At 35.6% G+C, this 18,461-nt stretch overlaps 1 protein-coding gene across 2 annotated transcripts in view; it reads right to left on the minus strand.

Annotated features, from left to right (window-relative positions):
* Positions 1-319: 319 nt before the first annotated feature.
* Positions 320-18,461, minus strand: part of so (SIX homeobox 1 protein sine oculis) — a 35,236-nt gene continuing 17,094 nt past the window's right edge. For both annotated transcript variants that reach the window (XM_035868006.2, XM_085663836.1), the window contains exons 4-5: positions 4,108-4,600; positions 320-3,629 (exon numbers count right to left, since the gene is read on the minus strand). In XM_035868006.2, coding sequence (XP_035723899.1) covers positions 3,345-3,629; positions 4,108-4,600 — 778 coding nt within the window. In that variant the 3' untranslated portion in view covers positions 320-3,344. The remainder of the gene's footprint in view (positions 3,630-4,107; positions 4,601-18,461) is intronic.

Below are 18,461 nucleotides of genomic sequence, written 5' to 3' on the forward strand. Positions count from 1 at the left end.
ATATATATATATAACTTATATCGCAATTTCAAAAGCGTCTCTAATAATTTTTTAAATTATATTTTCATTCATTAATAAGAATTGCAACTCTTAAGAATAAAACAAAATTGTCAAAAGCGCAAGAAGCTTTTGAAAAAATAAATAGAAATAATATTAAAACGAATTATTCTCTTGGGTTTTGCTTTTAAAAGGAAAAATAAAAAAAGGACAATTTTTTTTACTACATGCAGCGAGAACGAAAAGAAAAGAAAAAAAAAAAGAAAAGAAAAGAAAAAATAAACAAAAGGATTATTAAATTAATTAACTTCTCTCGATAGCATTTCGTTCATCTCTAGTTGTATCACGTATTAATGAAATTTTTTAATTGATACACGACATTTATTCGGAATGTTCTGTGACAGAGTGTGTGTGTGTGTGTGTATGTGTGCAAGTTCTTTTTTTTGTTTTTCGTTTTTTTTTCTTTTTTTTTTTAATTACTTTAATATTGTAGCGTACAAAGCATATCTTCTTCTTATTATTATTCTTTCTTTCTTTCTTTCTTTGTATATTTGTGCGTTAATCGAAAATATTTCCTTCGCTGCGAAAGTCACTATTGAGCAAATAAAATTCCCGATAGATCTTGCGACTGATCAAGAACGTTCCTTTATTTATTTATTTTTTTTATTTTTTGCCGCTATGATTAGACTCATCAAATGTTATTATTATAAAACGTGTTAATCTCAAAGAAAGTTAAAATGTTTGAGGGGGAAGAAAAAAGAAAAACGAAAAAAAAAAAAGAAAGAAAGAAAAAAAAATATGAACACATTTTTGTAAAAGGATAGCTGATTTCGATCAATCGCATTTTCTCTAACATCGGATGTTACAATCTTTTATCGATTTGTCCAAAGTCAAAGGCGATATATATATATATATAATATATACAGAACGTTATATGATTGATGACAAGATCGAGAAAATAATATATGTATCTTAATCCAAACAACAAAATTAATGAGCAATTATAAGTCGAAATATTTAAAAGTGAAAACTCGCATGATACAAAAATGATTTTAATCTAACGAATAAAAATAAAAACTTTAAATTAATTAAGAGAAGAAGGGCGGAGATATTATAATTTTTAATGTTTTAATTGAACTTTTCTTTTTTTTTTTCCTTTTTTACTTTTTCTTTTCTTTTCTTCTTACTTGCTTTCGTTTCAGGAAGGGATCAGAATAATTGTTATCACGATAATACCAGCAATCAGATGACATCCTATATATTATTTAAACATCCTCGCGCCTGTGTTCTCTGTATAATCATCTTTACATTACTTTCTTACCCTGTTTCGTCCCGAGGATCCTTCGAGTAGAAAAGGTGATCCTTTCCCTTTTTTTTGTATTTTCTTTTTTTTTTTTTTTTTTTCTTTTTTATCATCAGTCACACCTTATTACATATACATACGTACAATGTCAAACATGACAACATAATGCTCGCTAATTTAATGGAATATTTAAGAACATATATATATATACATATACATATATATATATATATATATATATATATATATATTTATATTATTAGCACGAAGAGCGGCGTTCCTTCTTCTAGGGAGAAGTTAACGCGCGACGATCACTTGTGGCTGGCTTTTTCTTCTACATATTTTTTTTCTTTGTCTTTTTATTTTCCTTTCTTCTTTCTCCTTCGATGTTGTGTTGTCTCTATTTCTTTTTCTTTTTTTTTTCCATTTTTTTTCTTTTTTTTTTTTTATTATTTTTCTCTTTTCTTTTTTTTCTTTCTTCTTCACGCATACTTACATGCATCATACCATATCCTTGCAAGCAGAAGACACATATAGATCCATACATACATACAAAGAGACCCTTCTCATTCATACATACATACATACATACATACATACATACATACATACATACATGCATGCATACATACATAAAATCTCGCATGTACAACATACCCTATATACAGAAGATCGTGAATTGCGAATAAATGACAACTTACTTGACTAACTTAGATTGCGACGGTACGTGTTGTTCTCGTTTTAGCAAATAAAACTGCTGTGCGAATCTTCCTTCTTCTTCTTCTTTTTTTTTTCTTTTCTTTTCTTTTTTTTCATTTTCGTTTCTCTTTTTCTAATATATCCGCCGTGCGTGAACTTCCAACACATTTCTTGTTCACAAGGTGGTAATGATTATTATTTGAGAACATAAGAGAGAACGTGCGCTGAATACATGTTCAATATATCTACATATATACAGGAAGAGATTCAGGGATAGATAGACGAAGAGGACAAACAGACAGAAGCGTACGCACGTGTAGCATGTGTAAGTATGTTAAAAAGGATGTGTTTGTATGTATTTGGAGTGATAGAGTGCAATGTGTGATTCGTTATGGTCTAAAATTAATTAAGATGAAAAATAATATGTATTGTATATAAATATAAATATATATGTATGTGTGTGTGTGTGTGTGTGTGTGTGTGTGTGTCTTAAATCAATCAATGAATTTTTAATGATTTTTCTTACATTATTTGTAGTTCGTTTTAAACTACCCTCTCTTCAAAAAAAAAAAAAAAGAAAATTACTTCATTTGATAGGAAACATTATCAACTTGTTTTTCAAATGACTTTTTTTAGACGCTGTTAACGAACCACAAAGCGCACTTACACACTTACAGAGATTGTGCTATCTCTTAATCACTTACAATTGTACGCTACGAGAGAGAGATTACAAACGGAAGAATTAGTTAGAGTCGCAAAAAAATAAAAGAACCTGTTTCGTTCTTCTTCGAATAAGATTATTTATATATAATACGGAAGGGGGAAGGGGTGTTCCTTGCTACCTGTGCGAAGGTTCTATTAAGAATAGGGATAATGAAAAATGCTAACATGTCTTTTGCTATTTTATCCAGAAGCGTACGAGCCCGATCACCTAAGCGGTCTTTCGAGAGACTCCACACGACTGAGGGGCGATCAAGAGAAGATTATTATCAATATCAATTCAAGATCTCCACGGTTAAACAACGAGTGCTTTAGAATTACTTCTCGATCAACGCGATAACAACAAAGTTTAGTATAAAAAAGCTTTCACACCTTCGTATTGAAAATAACGGATACTGTATGCGGTATTTTATTTCTTTTCTCAGCACGAGCGAGCCCCGAGACATACCACTTTGGTGATAGTGAATCGAGTAAAATCGAATGGACCATACATATATATATATATATATATATATATATATATGCATATATATATATATTGATGAATTAGCTGAGAGTTTCGGAAGTTCGTTTATCCTTAAGTTTTTTCTGGATTCCTTTTACTCTGACCGTTCGGAGCCCAAGGTCACAACGAATGATAATCGCCTAAGACGAGTCCACTGTGGTAACTCGTATGCGACGTCGACATCCCCATAGAACCCATTCCCTGATAGGCTCCCATTCCCATACCGTTCATCGACATGGTATTCATGCTGTTAACGCCCTGCATCGTGTTCTGTAACATCGTCGAAGGTGCCATCGGGCTTAGGCCACCCATAGAAGGTGCTATAGCACCCATCTGCATTGACGTGGCCGTGTGAGGAAGCGACTTCTGCAGATCCGCCGAGGTGGGCGTGCCTATCAGGTAATCCTATGAACATTTTAAAGACGAATCCCTTCGCGATTATGGATCGGACATATTTTTTGGGGGAAACTGGACTGATAGTCTCTTTTTCTTTTCGTTAAATTCTTTTTTTCTCTTTCTTTTTTGTTTTTTCTTGTTGTCTTTTTTTTTTTTTTGCTACGACCGAAACTATTCGCCAAATATTTTGTGACATTTAATATGCACAGATAATAATAATAATAATAATAATAATAATAATAATAATAATAATAATAATAATAATAATAATAATAATAATAATAATAATAATAATAAACAACAGTGATATTCAAATAGTACCAGTCGTAGAAGTAATTCTAATTAAATAAAAGAAGAGGGAGAACTCGAATGTTATATTTACACGGACCATAGTATACAACGTGGAAATAGTAAATGTAACCGTAGATAAATTTGCTTTAATATCCATACAATTTTGCAACTATAAAAACCTAAGAAGAGTTATTACCTGAGGGCTATAATACTGCATATAATCAAGTTGGCTCTTCTGTTGAGCACAGCTTGGCGGCGGCGGTGGTAAGGTCGCCGTAGGATGAACAAGACCATGGGTACCATGTGCACCAACCTGAAGATGATGTTGCAACTGATGATGGAGGTTTCTCTTGTCGTCGCCACTCTCGCTGCTGGTGTCATGATGTTGCATATGATGGGTGGGTGTATGCGGATGACTCAGACTTGTGCCGTGAGTCTGATGATAGGAGTGAGGACTTGAGACCGCAGCGGGAGGTGGTAATTGGTACATACTAGAAGTTTGTTGGTGTTCAACCATTTGCTGTTGTTGTTGTTGTTGTTGTTGTTGTTGCTGTTGAACGGCACAAGCCGACGGTTGTTGTTGTTGTTGCTGTTGTTGCTGAACGACGGATTGTCTTTTGGCTTCGTCGCCAGACTCGCTACTTGAGTCACCAAGACCACCACCATGGGTTTTGTCTTCCCTTTGACCGCTGGAAAAAAAAGCAAAGAAAAAAAAATCCTTGTATAAAATTTACATTAATTCTTGCATCTAGACATTTTAAAAGTCTATTCTATGTATAATTTATATATATATATATATATATATATATATATATATATATATATATAGAAAGAGAGAGAGAGAGAGAGAAAATAATTTTCAAAACGATCTTATTCTTATTAGATTATATTATTTAAAAATTAACATTTAAAAGAGTAATTGTGAATGTGTAAGTGTTATTCAAGGAGAATCCAAGATAGTAACGCGAAACGCAGAACCCATGTGTGATCAGCAATGAATCCGAACGGGGAGAATGTAGAAAGTATCGAAATAATATCGAATAAGATAATACCGTTGTCCGTGTGTAAAATACGAAGAAAAGGGTACTTGAGTCCCGTGTACTTGTGAATTAAGGGTATATAGAAAGAAAGAAAAGAGAGAGAGAGAGAGAGAGAGAGAGAGAGAGAGAGAGAGAGAGAGAGAAATCGCGAAGTGTACATGTGGTATGTACATGTATGTACGTGTCTATGTGTGTGTGTGTGTGTGTGAGAGAGAGAGAGAGAGAGAGAGAGAGAGAGAGAGAGAGAGAGAGAGAGAGAGAAGGGAATGGAACAACGAAACGAAGAGACGAAGAAAAAAAAGAGAGAGGCGCTTTGGACATCTCGTAAACTCAATTTAGCAAGCTGGACCTCCTCGAAGTCTCGAAACACGTGGGACCCGAAGTTCCTGGCTTCGTGGCTGGCTGACTGCTATCTCTCTCTCTTTCTCTGCCTTTCTTATATTCTTTCCGTCTTTCTCTTCTTCTACATTCTTTTCCTCGCGCTCCTTCGCGCATCCAGGTACACGAGCAATCGTTAAGCACTTGTTTTACAAGTCGTTTAGACATGCCCGCCGCGATACGGCTCTGTCGCAAGTGCCTCGACACTTGTCTACGGGGTGTTTCAAGAACCGGTCTCCAGAATCAACCTTAGATGCTACTGCCAATTGATAAGATAGACAGAGAAAGAGAGAGAGAGAGAGAGAGAGAAATCGCGATTCTCATTGAGGAATAAAAATGGAGGATGATTCGTTTGGTTAATGAATGACACTATCTTACAAACTTAACGTGTTAAATTTTATTCAGAAAAAAAAAAAAGAAAAAAAGAAAAAAAAGAAAGAAAAAGAGAAATAACATGGAGTGTCATTTGTTTAAATATAATCGCTTCTATAATCAAGGATAATTTAATTTCAAACGAATTTATATTTATTGTGCTGAGAGAGAAAGAGGGGGTTGGGGAATTATAAAGGATTAGGGGAGGGTGCAGAGAGGAAGAAAAATTTAGATGATGTCGAGTAGACACAAAATCGTAATGAAGTAATAAATTTACTAAGTGACACACAAGTCAAAAATATAGAAATATTCCATCACGATAAATTATTTTCTATCAAATCATCCAAATAATAATTGATTGGCGATCTTGAATATAAATATTACGAGGGAAAATTATAGATCGAGTTTTATTATTACTGGCACGTATACAGAAACGTGTTGTAAACGCGCAAGCTTTAAGAATGATTGACAAAATAGTGCCAGAGGAGAGGAATATTACGACGCGACATATGCACTTTCGGTGCAGCCAAAAACACGAAGATCGACTGATCCATCCATCCATCCATCCTCGAATATTATAATAACAATAACAATAAAAATAATAACAATAATAACAATAATAACAATAACAATAACAATAATAATAATAATAACAATGAATGATATTCTTGAATCTTGATTTCTGTACGTACGGAACGAGTTAATTAATTGATCGAATCATCGTAGATTTTAAAAAGGTCCCAACATGGAGACGACACGCGTGGCAAATGCGAACCATTTACGGATTTACGGAATCAAAGACTCTAAAAGAAATTTCATGACGAGCTATCGCTTGTCTTCGTTAAAATTCAAATTCTGGAATCCACCACCGCTGGTGGTGTCCGCGATGGAAACGAGATGTTAGGATGCGATTCGTCGAAGATCCCACGAGAGAGAGAGAGAGAGAGAGAGAGAGAGAGAGAGAGAGAGAGAGAGAACAAGAAGAGGAAGAAAATAAAAAAGAAAAAAAAAGAATAAAATTAACGACGTTGAACGTGGTTGGTTTTAGGGATGGTTCAGGTCGAAGAAGACGGGGAAAGACGCAAGCACGATAAATCTGTTCGGCAGGTGAAAATCTCGTCGTACGGTCCCACTCTTGGATAGGACGTTCAGAGAAGAATTATTTCCAGGAGACTCTTGTGCCGAGGAGATGAGATCCCTACATGTGAACAAGAGAGACAGAAGAGAGACAGAGAAAAGACAGAAGAGAGAAAGAGAAAAAGATAGCAAAAGTTGTTCGGTGGTGTTTGTAAAACTGATGATGATCGTGATGGTAGTAGTTGTGCGTGCTCTTGCTGGTGTCTTTTGGAGACGCAAGTTTCATGCCACCCGTTGTATAGCAGAGCCTATAACCCGACGGAGGTGTCCCCAGGTATGCCTTATCCGTCCAAGGATCGCGCAGTAAATTTATCCGCATTGCACCAAGCCAACGGAAAGAACGAAGCTCTTTCGGGCATTATTATTTTCATTAGGATTTGTGACTCATCGCGTGTAGGAGACATTTATTTCGTGCTCGTTCCATGAGACACCTACTACTACTACTACTACTACTACTTCCAATACTACTACTACTACTACTACTACTACTACTACTATTACTACTACTACTATCACTATCACCACTCCTCCCCCCTGGACACACTTAAAAAAAAGTAAAACACAGAAAAAGAATCATCAATATTGACTTTTTCTTTCCAAATTATTCATTTTTCTTTCATCTTTTATTTTTATTCTTTTTCTCCTTAGAAAACAAAAAAGAAATAAAATAATAATAATAATAAAAATAAAATACTTTACCAATTAATGATCTATAATAATATATAATCAATTTGATTGATACAATTTCTAGGACAGCATCTAAACCTGCATTATATTTTTTTCAACTTTTTTTATACGATTCGATGTTACGAAAAAAAAAAAGAAAAAAAAAAAGAAAGAAAGAAAGAAAAAAAAAAGAAAACTTTTAAATTATTCATTTAATTTTCAGGTAATGGCGAAGCTCGAGAGTGATTTAAATCCCTGATAGAGATTTTATGGCATAAGAAGATGTAGAAATACGATTAGTCATAATAATTTCTAGACAGAGTTGAGGAAAGAGAGAGAAAGAGAGATAATGATCGAAGACTTGGGTACTTGATTTTTTTTTAATCGTTAAAGTTTATAAAAACAATAACATTTCTAGCAAAATTTCAACCGAGCATAACAATTTGTTCGAGTTATCGAATAAAAGAAATGTTCATTGTTAATAAACGAGGTACATGTAGAATGAAAATGTTGAAAATAAAAATTGAAAATAAAAATAGAAAAAGAAAGAAAAGAAAAAAAAAAGTAATACAAAAAGCTATAATCGTCATGTTTAATATATGAACCAATTGAAAAATCAATTTTTTATAATCAAATATAAATTTTATATATATATATATATATATATATATATATATGTTTTGATCAAACAAATTAATTTATTTCCAGATCTAAAATAAGTAAAGGAAGCATGGAAGAAAGAGCACACATGTTGGCGCAGTGTGATACACGATTACCGAATATTTATCACCCTTTGGGAGTAGAGAAATTGGATGGAAGATTTAACAAGAGAGGAGAACATTACGAGGGATCTTCACAACTTTGACCCCCAAGGTCGTCTCTCTCTCTCTCTCTTTCTCTCTCTCTCTCTCTTCTTTCTTTCTTACTCTCTTTTGGACGATATCGCGAACAGGTTCGAATAAAGTGTAGGACAACGCAAGGGGGCGACAGAACCGATATAATCCGATTTTACGAGGAGATTCTCCCTTCAAGAGAGGAAGGGGGAAGGAAAGAGAGAGAGAGAGAGAGAGAGAGAGAAAGAGAGAGAGAGAGGGAGAGGAAAAAGGGAGATGTTATCTCAAGAGTGTTCCCCTACTCTCTTGGCGTGTCCCAAGCGATATAAACTTAGACGCGAATTAGTGGGAATCGTGCGATCCGATAGCATCTCATTTTGCAGAAGAAGAGAGAAGAAGAGAGGAGGTGAGGAAGAAGAGGTGGAAGAAGAGAAGAAAAGAGGACTGTGTTATGGTCAGAAATTTATCCAGAAATGAAATTACCAATTATACTAATCCCATCTAGCGCCGCGTTCACGTTTCTTACATGCGAACGTTATCGGACTTACTACTTTTATACTTCTTTATATATGTCACACAATACAAAAACTTTCTCCAATAATTTCTGTTTCAACAAAATACGACCGTACTAATCTTTTAGATCTGTTATACCGATTACATCTATTTTGTTTCCTTTTATTTCTTCGTTTGTGATTTTCTCTTTTGTTGTTTTTCGAAGAATCCAATGCTCATGCGGGAACAATTTTATTTGTAAATCTATTTTTATTTCAGTATCAATTAAATTATTAAGAAAATAATGATAGAGAAATAGAAAGAGACAGAAAGAGAGAGAGAGAGAGAGAGAGAGAGAGAGAGAGAGAGAGAAAGAGAGAGATAGACGATGAAAGATCGAAATCCTCCAACAGAGTATTTTGACATTTTTGTCTAAAGACTTCTCTAGTAAAGTCAAGCAGATAGAAAGTTGTAGAATGGTAGCCAAGAGAGTTAAGGGAATGAAAGAGATAGACAAACAAAGAGAGAGAGAGAGAGAGAGAGAGAGAGAGAGAGAGAGAGAGAGAGAGAGAGAGAGAGAGAGAGAGAGAGAGAGAGAGAGAGAGATCAGAGATTTCGACTTCTATTCTGGTCGAGATGCGATCCGATTGCGCTCCTTGCTGCGTTAGAAACGCGAGACAATATTATTAGACTCCGCTTGAGAAGGAAAAGAGAAGGTTGGAAGAAGAAGAAGGAGAAGATGGAGGAGGTGAAGGAGAAGAGTAAGAAAGAAGATGGGTGTCCCTCTACGTACTATGTTGTCAACTGTTTGAATCGATGCTGCCAAGACGATTAATTTTAAGTGATAATTGAGCAGCGAATTGAATCGTGTCAGTGGTATTATATATTATATAGTTGTATGAAGCTCCTTTGAAACCTGATAACATTGATATTCATTTTAGCTTCCATATCAAACCCCCTCTCTAGGATTATTAAAATAACACTATGAGAGGAAGGAGTAGTGGTTAGTATATGATAAGCAGCAATATGCTTATCAAGTCATTTGTTTTCACTTGACCAATGTAAAGTAGTAGTAGTAGTAGTAGTAGTAGTAGTAGTAGTAGTAGTAGTATCAGTAGCAGTATTAGTATCAATAGTAGTATCAGTAGCAGTAGTAGTAATAGTGTAATGAGTACTAGTAGTAGTAGTGTAATAATAGTAGTGTAATAATACTAGTAGTAATAGTAGTAGTAGTAGTAATAGTGTAGTGAGTAGTAGTAGTAGTGTAGTAATAGTAGTAATAGTGTAATGAGTAGTAGTGGTAGTAGTAATAGTGTAATGAATAGTAGTGATAGTAGTAATAGTGTAATGAGTAGTAGTTTAATAATAGTGTAATGAGTAGTAGTGGTAGTAGTAGTAATGTAGTAATAGTAGTAATAGTAGTAGTGGTAGTAGTGGTAGTGTAGTAATAGTAGTAATAGTAGTAGTGGTAGTAGTAGTAGTGTAGTAATAGTAGTAGTAGTAGTAGTAGTGTAGTAGTGTAGTAATAGTAGTGTAGTAATAGTAGTAATAGTAGTAGTGTAGTAGTGTAGTAATAGTAGTGTAGTAATAGTAGTAATAGTAGTAGTGTAGTAGTGTAGTAATAGTAGTGTAGTAATAGTAGTAGTGTAGTAGTGTAGTAATAGTAGTGTAGTAATAGTAGTAATAGTAGTAGTGGTAGTAGTAGTAGTGTAGTAATAGTAGTAATAGTAGTAGTGGTAGTAGTAGTAGTGTAGTAATAGTAGTAATAGTAGTAGTGGTAGTAGTAGTGGTGTAGTAATAGTAGTAATAGTAGTAGTGTAGTAATAGTAGTAATAGTAGTAGTGGTGTAGTAATAGTAGTAATAGTAGTAGTGTAGTAATAGTAATAGTGGTAGTAGTAGTGGTGTAGTAATAGTAGTAATAGTAGTAGTGTAGTAATAGTAGTAATAGTAGTAGTGGTGTAGTAATAGTAGTAATAGTAGTAGTGTAGTAATAGTAGTAATAGTAGTAGTGGTGGTAGTAGTGGTGTAGAAATTGTAGTAATAGTAGTAATGGTAGTAGTAGTGGTGTAGTAATAGTAGTAATAGTAGTAGTGGTAGTAGTAGTGGTGTAGTAATAGTAGTAATAGTAGTAGATCTCTTTTTCACGCTTATTTCTTTTCTTTTCCCCATAGGATTTAACAGCATACACAGGTCCCACAGAGAGATTGTCACGACTTTAATACACCATATAACAGGATAAACCTTTTAAAGTAGAAGAGGACTACTGAGAGAAAGAGAGAGAGAGAGAGAGAGAGAGAGAGAGAGAGAGAGAGAGAAAGGGGAGGGGAGAGAGAGAAAAGGTACATCACATATGATTCTTATAGGAAGGAAAGTAAACTTAAAAATTGGTTCTTCTGTTTGTCGCTATAACCATAGAGAAATATGGAGAATTTTTTCTTGAGTATACGTCTCTAAAGATCTGGACTATACGAAAAAGAGAGAGAGAGAGTGAAGGAGAAAGAGAAACAAACTTCCTCCTCTCTTTTTACCTATGCACGGCAGGTGAGCCTCTCTACGAGTACCAGTAGAAGCATCACCACAGCAAGAGCAGTAGCAGCAACAGCAGCAGCTGATTCCATAACCAGATACGGAAGAATTTCTTTGGTCTAAGATAATGGGAAGGGAATAGTCTCTACCGTGTACACATTCGAGCTAACTTCTGTTTACAAACTCCGCAGGACTCATCTCCTGATCCTAGACCTCGTGTGCCCGTAGTGCCTTTTCCATTTTCCTTTTACCTGAACGAACAATTTCTTCCCTCCTCCTGCTCCTCTTCCTTCTCCATGTCTATTCGCATTCTCTTGCGAAACGTCAAAAGAATATTGCTCGAATATTATTCCGAATATTTTCTTTTCTTTTCTTTTTCTTTTTCCTTTTTTTGTTTTTTTTTGTTTTTTTTTTTTTTTTTTGTTTTTTACCAATTCTAACAAACAAATATTCCTCCTATTCTTAGTTTTATAATCTGAAGGATGGGCAGGGGAAGGAAATTAATGTTGCCAAAAGGTATATGGTATAGTAAATGATGATAACTACCTGTGAATAATCCTATGTTAAATTGGATTTATTTATTATACGAATCAGTTAACTCGCATCGGTTTTTCAATTTTGACAGAAAAACTAAGTTACTTTCGAAAGAAACAGGTAAAAACGCCAGAAACTTGGCGGTCAAACAACACGCAGAAGAATCGAGAAAGAGAGAGAGAGAGAGAGAGAGAGAGAGAGAGAGAGAGAGAGAGAGAGAGAGAGAAAGAGAGAATGTTAAAACGCTTTTGGTGTTTTAGAATTCTTTAATCCGGATTAAGGTGAACCTGCCACTCGGTAGTCCTTCCCAAAGAATAGATATCTACTTCATTGTCTCGTTAATATCTTTAACTTTCTTACCAATTTTTATTATTATTATATTTTTTCTCTCTGTGTGTTCTTTTTCAACCAAAGGCATTTATAAATTTCTCATATAAATTATATACATATATATCGAAATTATTATATTATTATAATTTAATGAATGAATTTTTTGTCTTCTTTTCCTTTTATCATAAATAAACGATATTTTAATTCTAGATCGAAATATATGAAAATTTAATAGCAAAATTAAATGAAGAAGAACGATAATTCATGATATATATATATATAAACATTTATAACAATTTGAAAAGTTACCGAGCCGGTCTCTACTTTGGCAGTAACACGTAAGTAGTACTTGAAGATCGGCAAGGAAATGAATGGCGCGCCATGGCGTTATATCTGACTGATTTGACGTTATTCAACAGGAATTGCACGTAGGAATGCGTATGCCAAAGAGCACACACGCACGAGGAAGAACGTGCCAGGGAATACGAGTTTTCGTGCCAGACGTCGTTTAGATTCCCTCTTCCTCCCCCTCCTCCTCCTACTCCTCCTCAACCTCCTCCTTCTTCTTGTATTCTCTCGTTGAGAAGGCAAAATGCGCACCGTAAAACTCGGAGATGGCTCTCGAAACGTCTTATATATATATATATATATATATATATATATATATATATATATATATATATATTCGGCGCTGCCACGCTTTTATATCTCTTCTATATTATCTGTTAAAGGTACTCATATAAATAGGTTTCGTATAGATTGAGTGTAACAATTAAAAACATTTATCATCGGTGATAAATTTTCATCTATAAACGAATCATCTCTCTAGAGGTATCTTTTATAAACCCATTATAAGCACATTAGAACAAAATTTGAAATAAACCCTAAGAATATCTTCATTTTGATTAGTATTTTAATACCATCGACTTTCTAGAGGAGGATTAAATAAAACTATCAACGATTAAACATTATAAGGTCTCTCTCTCTCTCTCTCTCTCTCTCTCTCTCTCTCTCTCAAAATATTTGCTTTCATAAGATTTTGAAAAGGATGGAAGAAACATTTGTTATCAAGGGATATGTGTTTAGTTCGTGCTAAAGCATCAAAATTAGAAAGAAAAAAAAAAAAGTAAAAAAAAAAAAAAAAACATTAAATTATAGATAAAATTAGGAAAGGATAAAGAGATTAGTCTGGCCTCAAGGAACCATCACTAGCCGTTAAGTCGGATAGCCTCGATATTATACGATTAAGTCATCTGGCACTATTGTGCAAACTCTGACGAGATGGACGAGATTTCTTTGGTAGAGATCTGTCTCAAGGAATATTTGCTTTAATGTCTTCTGGGCGACATGCAATTTCCTCTACTCTGACATGAATTTCCTCATCGCATAGCCTAAAAACTTGGAGACAGTTACGAAGAAGATTCTCATTTGTTCGTTCGTTCGTTCGTTCAAGGGTGTTTGTTACTCCGTCAGAATACGAGTTATAATACTTCTCTATCTCTTTCTCTCTCTCTCTCTCTCTCTCTCTCTCTCATTGCCTTAGAGTATGAAAACGCATACGATCCCATCAGGATCAGATCCAAATTAACTTGCTCTAAATAAAACGCAATACGCAATTCCATCAGCCCCCTCCCTCAAGACCCATTTGTGCTATTTCAAATCATTTTCTGTTTTAGGAACATTGATTCATCAAATGAATCAATCATATCAAACCTACGAACTTTCGTTATATAATTATAATCACAGAGTTAATAATCGTACCTCGATATGTCTCACTGTCAAAGAGTATCATATTTTCAACGATTCTGGATAGATTTTTTCTTTTTCCCTTCCACCCCCCCCCCCGCCATCCCCATGTAGAGCAAAAGCTTCATAACGTTCGAAGAAAACAATTCAATGGTGTAAAGATAGATCTCTTAACGAAGGAATATTAGAATTGGTCAATTACCCTTTCTCTTTTCTTCACGCAAGTTAAAACAAGTAACGAATTAGTTAAAACAAAGAAGGAAAAAAAAGAAAAAAAAATGAAGAAAAAAAAAGATAGTAAATTAAATCCAAAGATTTACTGGTTACATTGGACTCACTTAAATAATAACAATAATAACAATAATCATAATAATAATAATAATCGGATGACGTGTGTTTGATTTAAATTATCGCCGATCTATCGTTCTTAGCAAAACAAATAACACGCAAGTTTACGACGAAGATAAAAGGAAAAATCAAAAATAATTTATCTCACTAGCCAGACGTAGGAGCAAAGAAAAACAACAACATCAACATCATCATCATCATCAGCAGCAGCATATCGGCGATCGTTCGAATTATACATATATGCGTCGATGGGGAACACAAACACACAAACACGCATGATGATGATGATGATGATGATGATGATGATGATGATGATCATCGTCGTGATGATCCATCCGTACACGAAGTAAATTCTGGGAATGTGCGTGCATGAATGAATGCCCCCTCTGTCCCCTTATTCGCTTCTAAAAAAGAGACGAGGTACATAAGCAACGATGGGGAAAGGGAGAAGAAGAGAGGTAGTGGAGAAGGAGAGGAGGCAGAAGAAGAAGAAGAAGAAGAAGAAGAAGAAGGAGAAGAAACGAAGATGAAGCAAAGAGAAAGAGAGAGTAGAGGATTGTTCTTTTTCATGACGAGACTCCGCACGAGGCGGGCCCTTTTGGTCCTTAACGTGCGCATATGTGGCCTCCCTTCTTTCTCCCTCGCGTGGCCTGTCAGATTTGACGTGGTCTTCTTTAAAGCGGCTTTCCACGGAGGGGAAGAGAGACTGAGAAAGAGAGAAAGAGAGAGAGAGAGAGAGAGCCCTATTCGCCTTTTTTGTTCTCCCAAGTCCGAAAAATGGCCGAGGCAAAACCCAACATGGCCGGTCCCGTCGTCGTCGTCGTCGTCCTCCCTTTTTCGACGAAAAAGGGGATTGCCGACCTTCCCTTCCATTCCCCTTCGCACCCCATCCCCCTCTTTCTCCCTTTCTCTCCCGCCGGAAGAGACCCTGGACCACGCGTCCTCACAAATGCACATTCACCGTCGCGACGTGTGTACTGTAATCTTTTTTTTCCCTTTCCTCTCTCTCCTCTCTTTCTTTCTTTCTTTCTGTCTTTTTCTTTTTTTACTGTTGTGCATGCACGGTCCTCTCCTCTCTTCTCCATTCCTCACCTGGTCGCTCCCTCTCTCAATCTTTTTGGGATTGTGCATCGTCGAATGTAATCTGTTCCAAACGCACTGTCCCACGTGCGAGAAACTTTCGTACCGAACAATGTGATAATGTAATCAGATGTTATAATGAATTTGAAAAAGACTAGATTGCTATTGGAAATTTACAATGTGAACGAAATAGATATTTAATATAAATGCACAATATATTTTTGATGTAACGCAACAAGATATGGTGAATATATAACGATAAACATTCGTATGTGATCGATACTAATTGTGTTATTCTAATAATAACATAATGAAATTGAGGAATGATATAATTACAAGAAATGTATTAGCTTATATCCTCGGGTATTATAACCATTGTATGATTCTCTAGGCCATATGATGTCATCGGTTTTGAAGTATAGACAAAGTCACCGAAAGAGTAACACCACGTGGGTTATTTTGGTCCAATATCTTCTGTCATTTTGAGATAGTCTTTTGAACGTCGACCCAAAGACGATGACATAACTAGGCCAAGACGACGCCAGTGTTAAGATCTTGATTGATCGAAACGTTAAGGTCAACGCCTACTATTTCCTTTAGCCAACTTTGGATTATTAAGGAAGTTAGTTAAAAGAAAAAAAAAAAGAAAAAGAAGAAGATAATTTTATCGAACAATGAAAAAAATATCACGAGCTTTTTAGACCTTCTACTTCGTCTTTTTTTTTCTTCTTCTTATTCTAGAAACAAATTTGAAGAAAATTTCAATGATCGACTGATCCTCATTTGGAAAATCCAAAGGAAACAACAAATGGGAAACGTTTGGAGGTAGGTCTTCTGTGTTCGCGGAATGGTTTGTGGATGTCATCGGCGCGGTCCGCGAGACACGTTGACAAGATAGGGTTCTCTGGTTTCAGACACGCAGAGCGCGCTACTCAGACACCGTGCATGCTGTAACCGTAAACCAGGCGCTGCTGAAGCTGCTGCTTGCTGCTGCTGCCGCTGCCGCTGCCGCTGCCGCCGCCTCTGCCTCTATACTGTGCCGTTCCTACTTCACGGGACACTGTTCGTAGCTATTTTGGGGACGTCAGCGGCACGAGAACGATATGTACATACGAATTTCTCTCTCTCTCTCTCTCCTCTCTCTCTCTCTTTTTTGTCTGACTTGGACAACACGTTAGCCTTATTCGGCAAACACTAAAACTTACTCAAAGCCCATAAACATCAATGTAATGATGATGTAAATGTCGATCGATGATAAAGTAAGTTTTCCAAAACTTGTTCGATTAACACACGTTGAGAATGTCATCGTTAGTCATTCAATATTGACAACTTTATTACAAATATTTGTAAGATTTCTTTCAGAGAGTGAGAGAGTGAGAGAGAGAGAGAGAGAGAGAGAGAGAGAGAGAGAGAGAGAGAGAGAGAGAGAGAGAGAGAGAGAGATGACATTTCGAAGATGAAGATTATATATATACATATATATATACTTTCTAACAAACGTTTTATACCCATTATATCTCATCCAATGAGAAAGAGCATGATTACATTTATCTTGTAACTTTTATCTACAAATATTTATGATAGGTATTATTAAGATGATTTCTAATAAAATCAATCGGATACTTACTTAACGCGTTAACGATAGTATGATGGTATTAATGAAAGATTATGATACATAACATAATTTTGTTGTGTTCATTTAAATGTAACTTTTGTATATCTATATGTTTTCTCGATAGAAGAGAATTTACATTGAAATTATGCCAAGAAGATGAATCCCCGCAAAGGTAAAAGCAAGAAGTTCAGTTTTGCTGTTCCAGAGCAAGGAGAGAAAGAGAGAGAAAGAGAGAGAGAGAAAGAAAGAGAGAGAGAGAGAGAGACAGAGAGAGAGAGAGAGAGAGAGAGACTAGAGTACACTCCTGTTATAGCTCGAAGAATGGCTAGCCGGATGGCCACAACCGGTAGCGTGGGTTGCCACCGCGATTCCTTCGATACGTCGACGATCACGAGATCGATTTCCATCAAAGTCGATGTGTCGAGGAGCCACGATATATCACCGATCGACTTCCATCAAAGCCAAAGCGCGCTGAGGGAGGAGAGAGGAAATACACCTCTCGTCCCTGTTTCACCTATCTAGCGTTCAACTCTCCAAGAGAGCACACGTTTTTCTTCGCGATGTAAGATGAATCATAGCTTTTTCTTTACGTCTCTACGTCTCTACGTATCCTTTCATAATAATATAATACACAGCTACTTCTTGCCTGATATTATATACAACGATCATCTAATATTTTTTTTTTTTTTTTTTTTTTTTTTTTTTTTTTTTTTTTTTTTTTTTTAATTTTTTATTTATTTATATATTTATTTTATTTTTCTTTTTCATCCTTTTTTTTTTTTTTTTATCAATGATCCCGCGAACTTCATTACTCATTTCATAACTCGTTGGCCTTTGCCTAAAGATATTGAACTTTATAGTAACCATAATTGACATCACTGCAAATTATAACGTATTAAAGTGTATAAAGTTGTAATTGAGAGAAAATAATTCCTGAGCAAAATGTGGTAAAGCAGGCGCCATTTCGAAGTATCGTACGAATGGCGAGGTAAAAAGCGAGAGCTACTACTCTTTCTCTTTCTCTCTCTCTCTCTCTCTCTCTCTCTCTCTCTCTCTCTCTCTCTCTCTCTCTCTCTCTCTCTCTCTCTCTCTCTCTCTCTCTCTCGGTTTCACCCCTCTTATGTTAGGGTCTCAAAACTCCCTAGGTTTTCAGGAAGAGTCAATATTGGTGCAGCCACCCACGTCCAACCCTTGGCAAGGACCCGACTACTATTATCTCTCTCTCTCTCTCGCTCTCTCTCTCTCTCTCTCTCCTCCCCCTTCTCGATAGAACCTATACTTTTTTCCTTTCAATACTTCTATCTTTATCTCACTCTATTCTACCTCCTCTCTCTATCCCTCTCTCTCGCTCTCTCTCTCTATCTCAGCCCTCGTACACTCGTACACAGCTGTCCCTTTCTACATCCGGGAAGTGCTATCTATCTATCGTCTTCTCTATCCCTTCCTTGAAAG

Source organism: Vespa mandarinia, chromosome 24 (assembly GCF_050613455.1).
Source record: "Vespa mandarinia isolate Hongniang chromosome 24, ASM5061345v1, whole genome shotgun sequence".
NCBI lineage: Eukaryota > Metazoa > Arthropoda > Insecta > Hymenoptera > Vespidae > Vespa > Vespa mandarinia.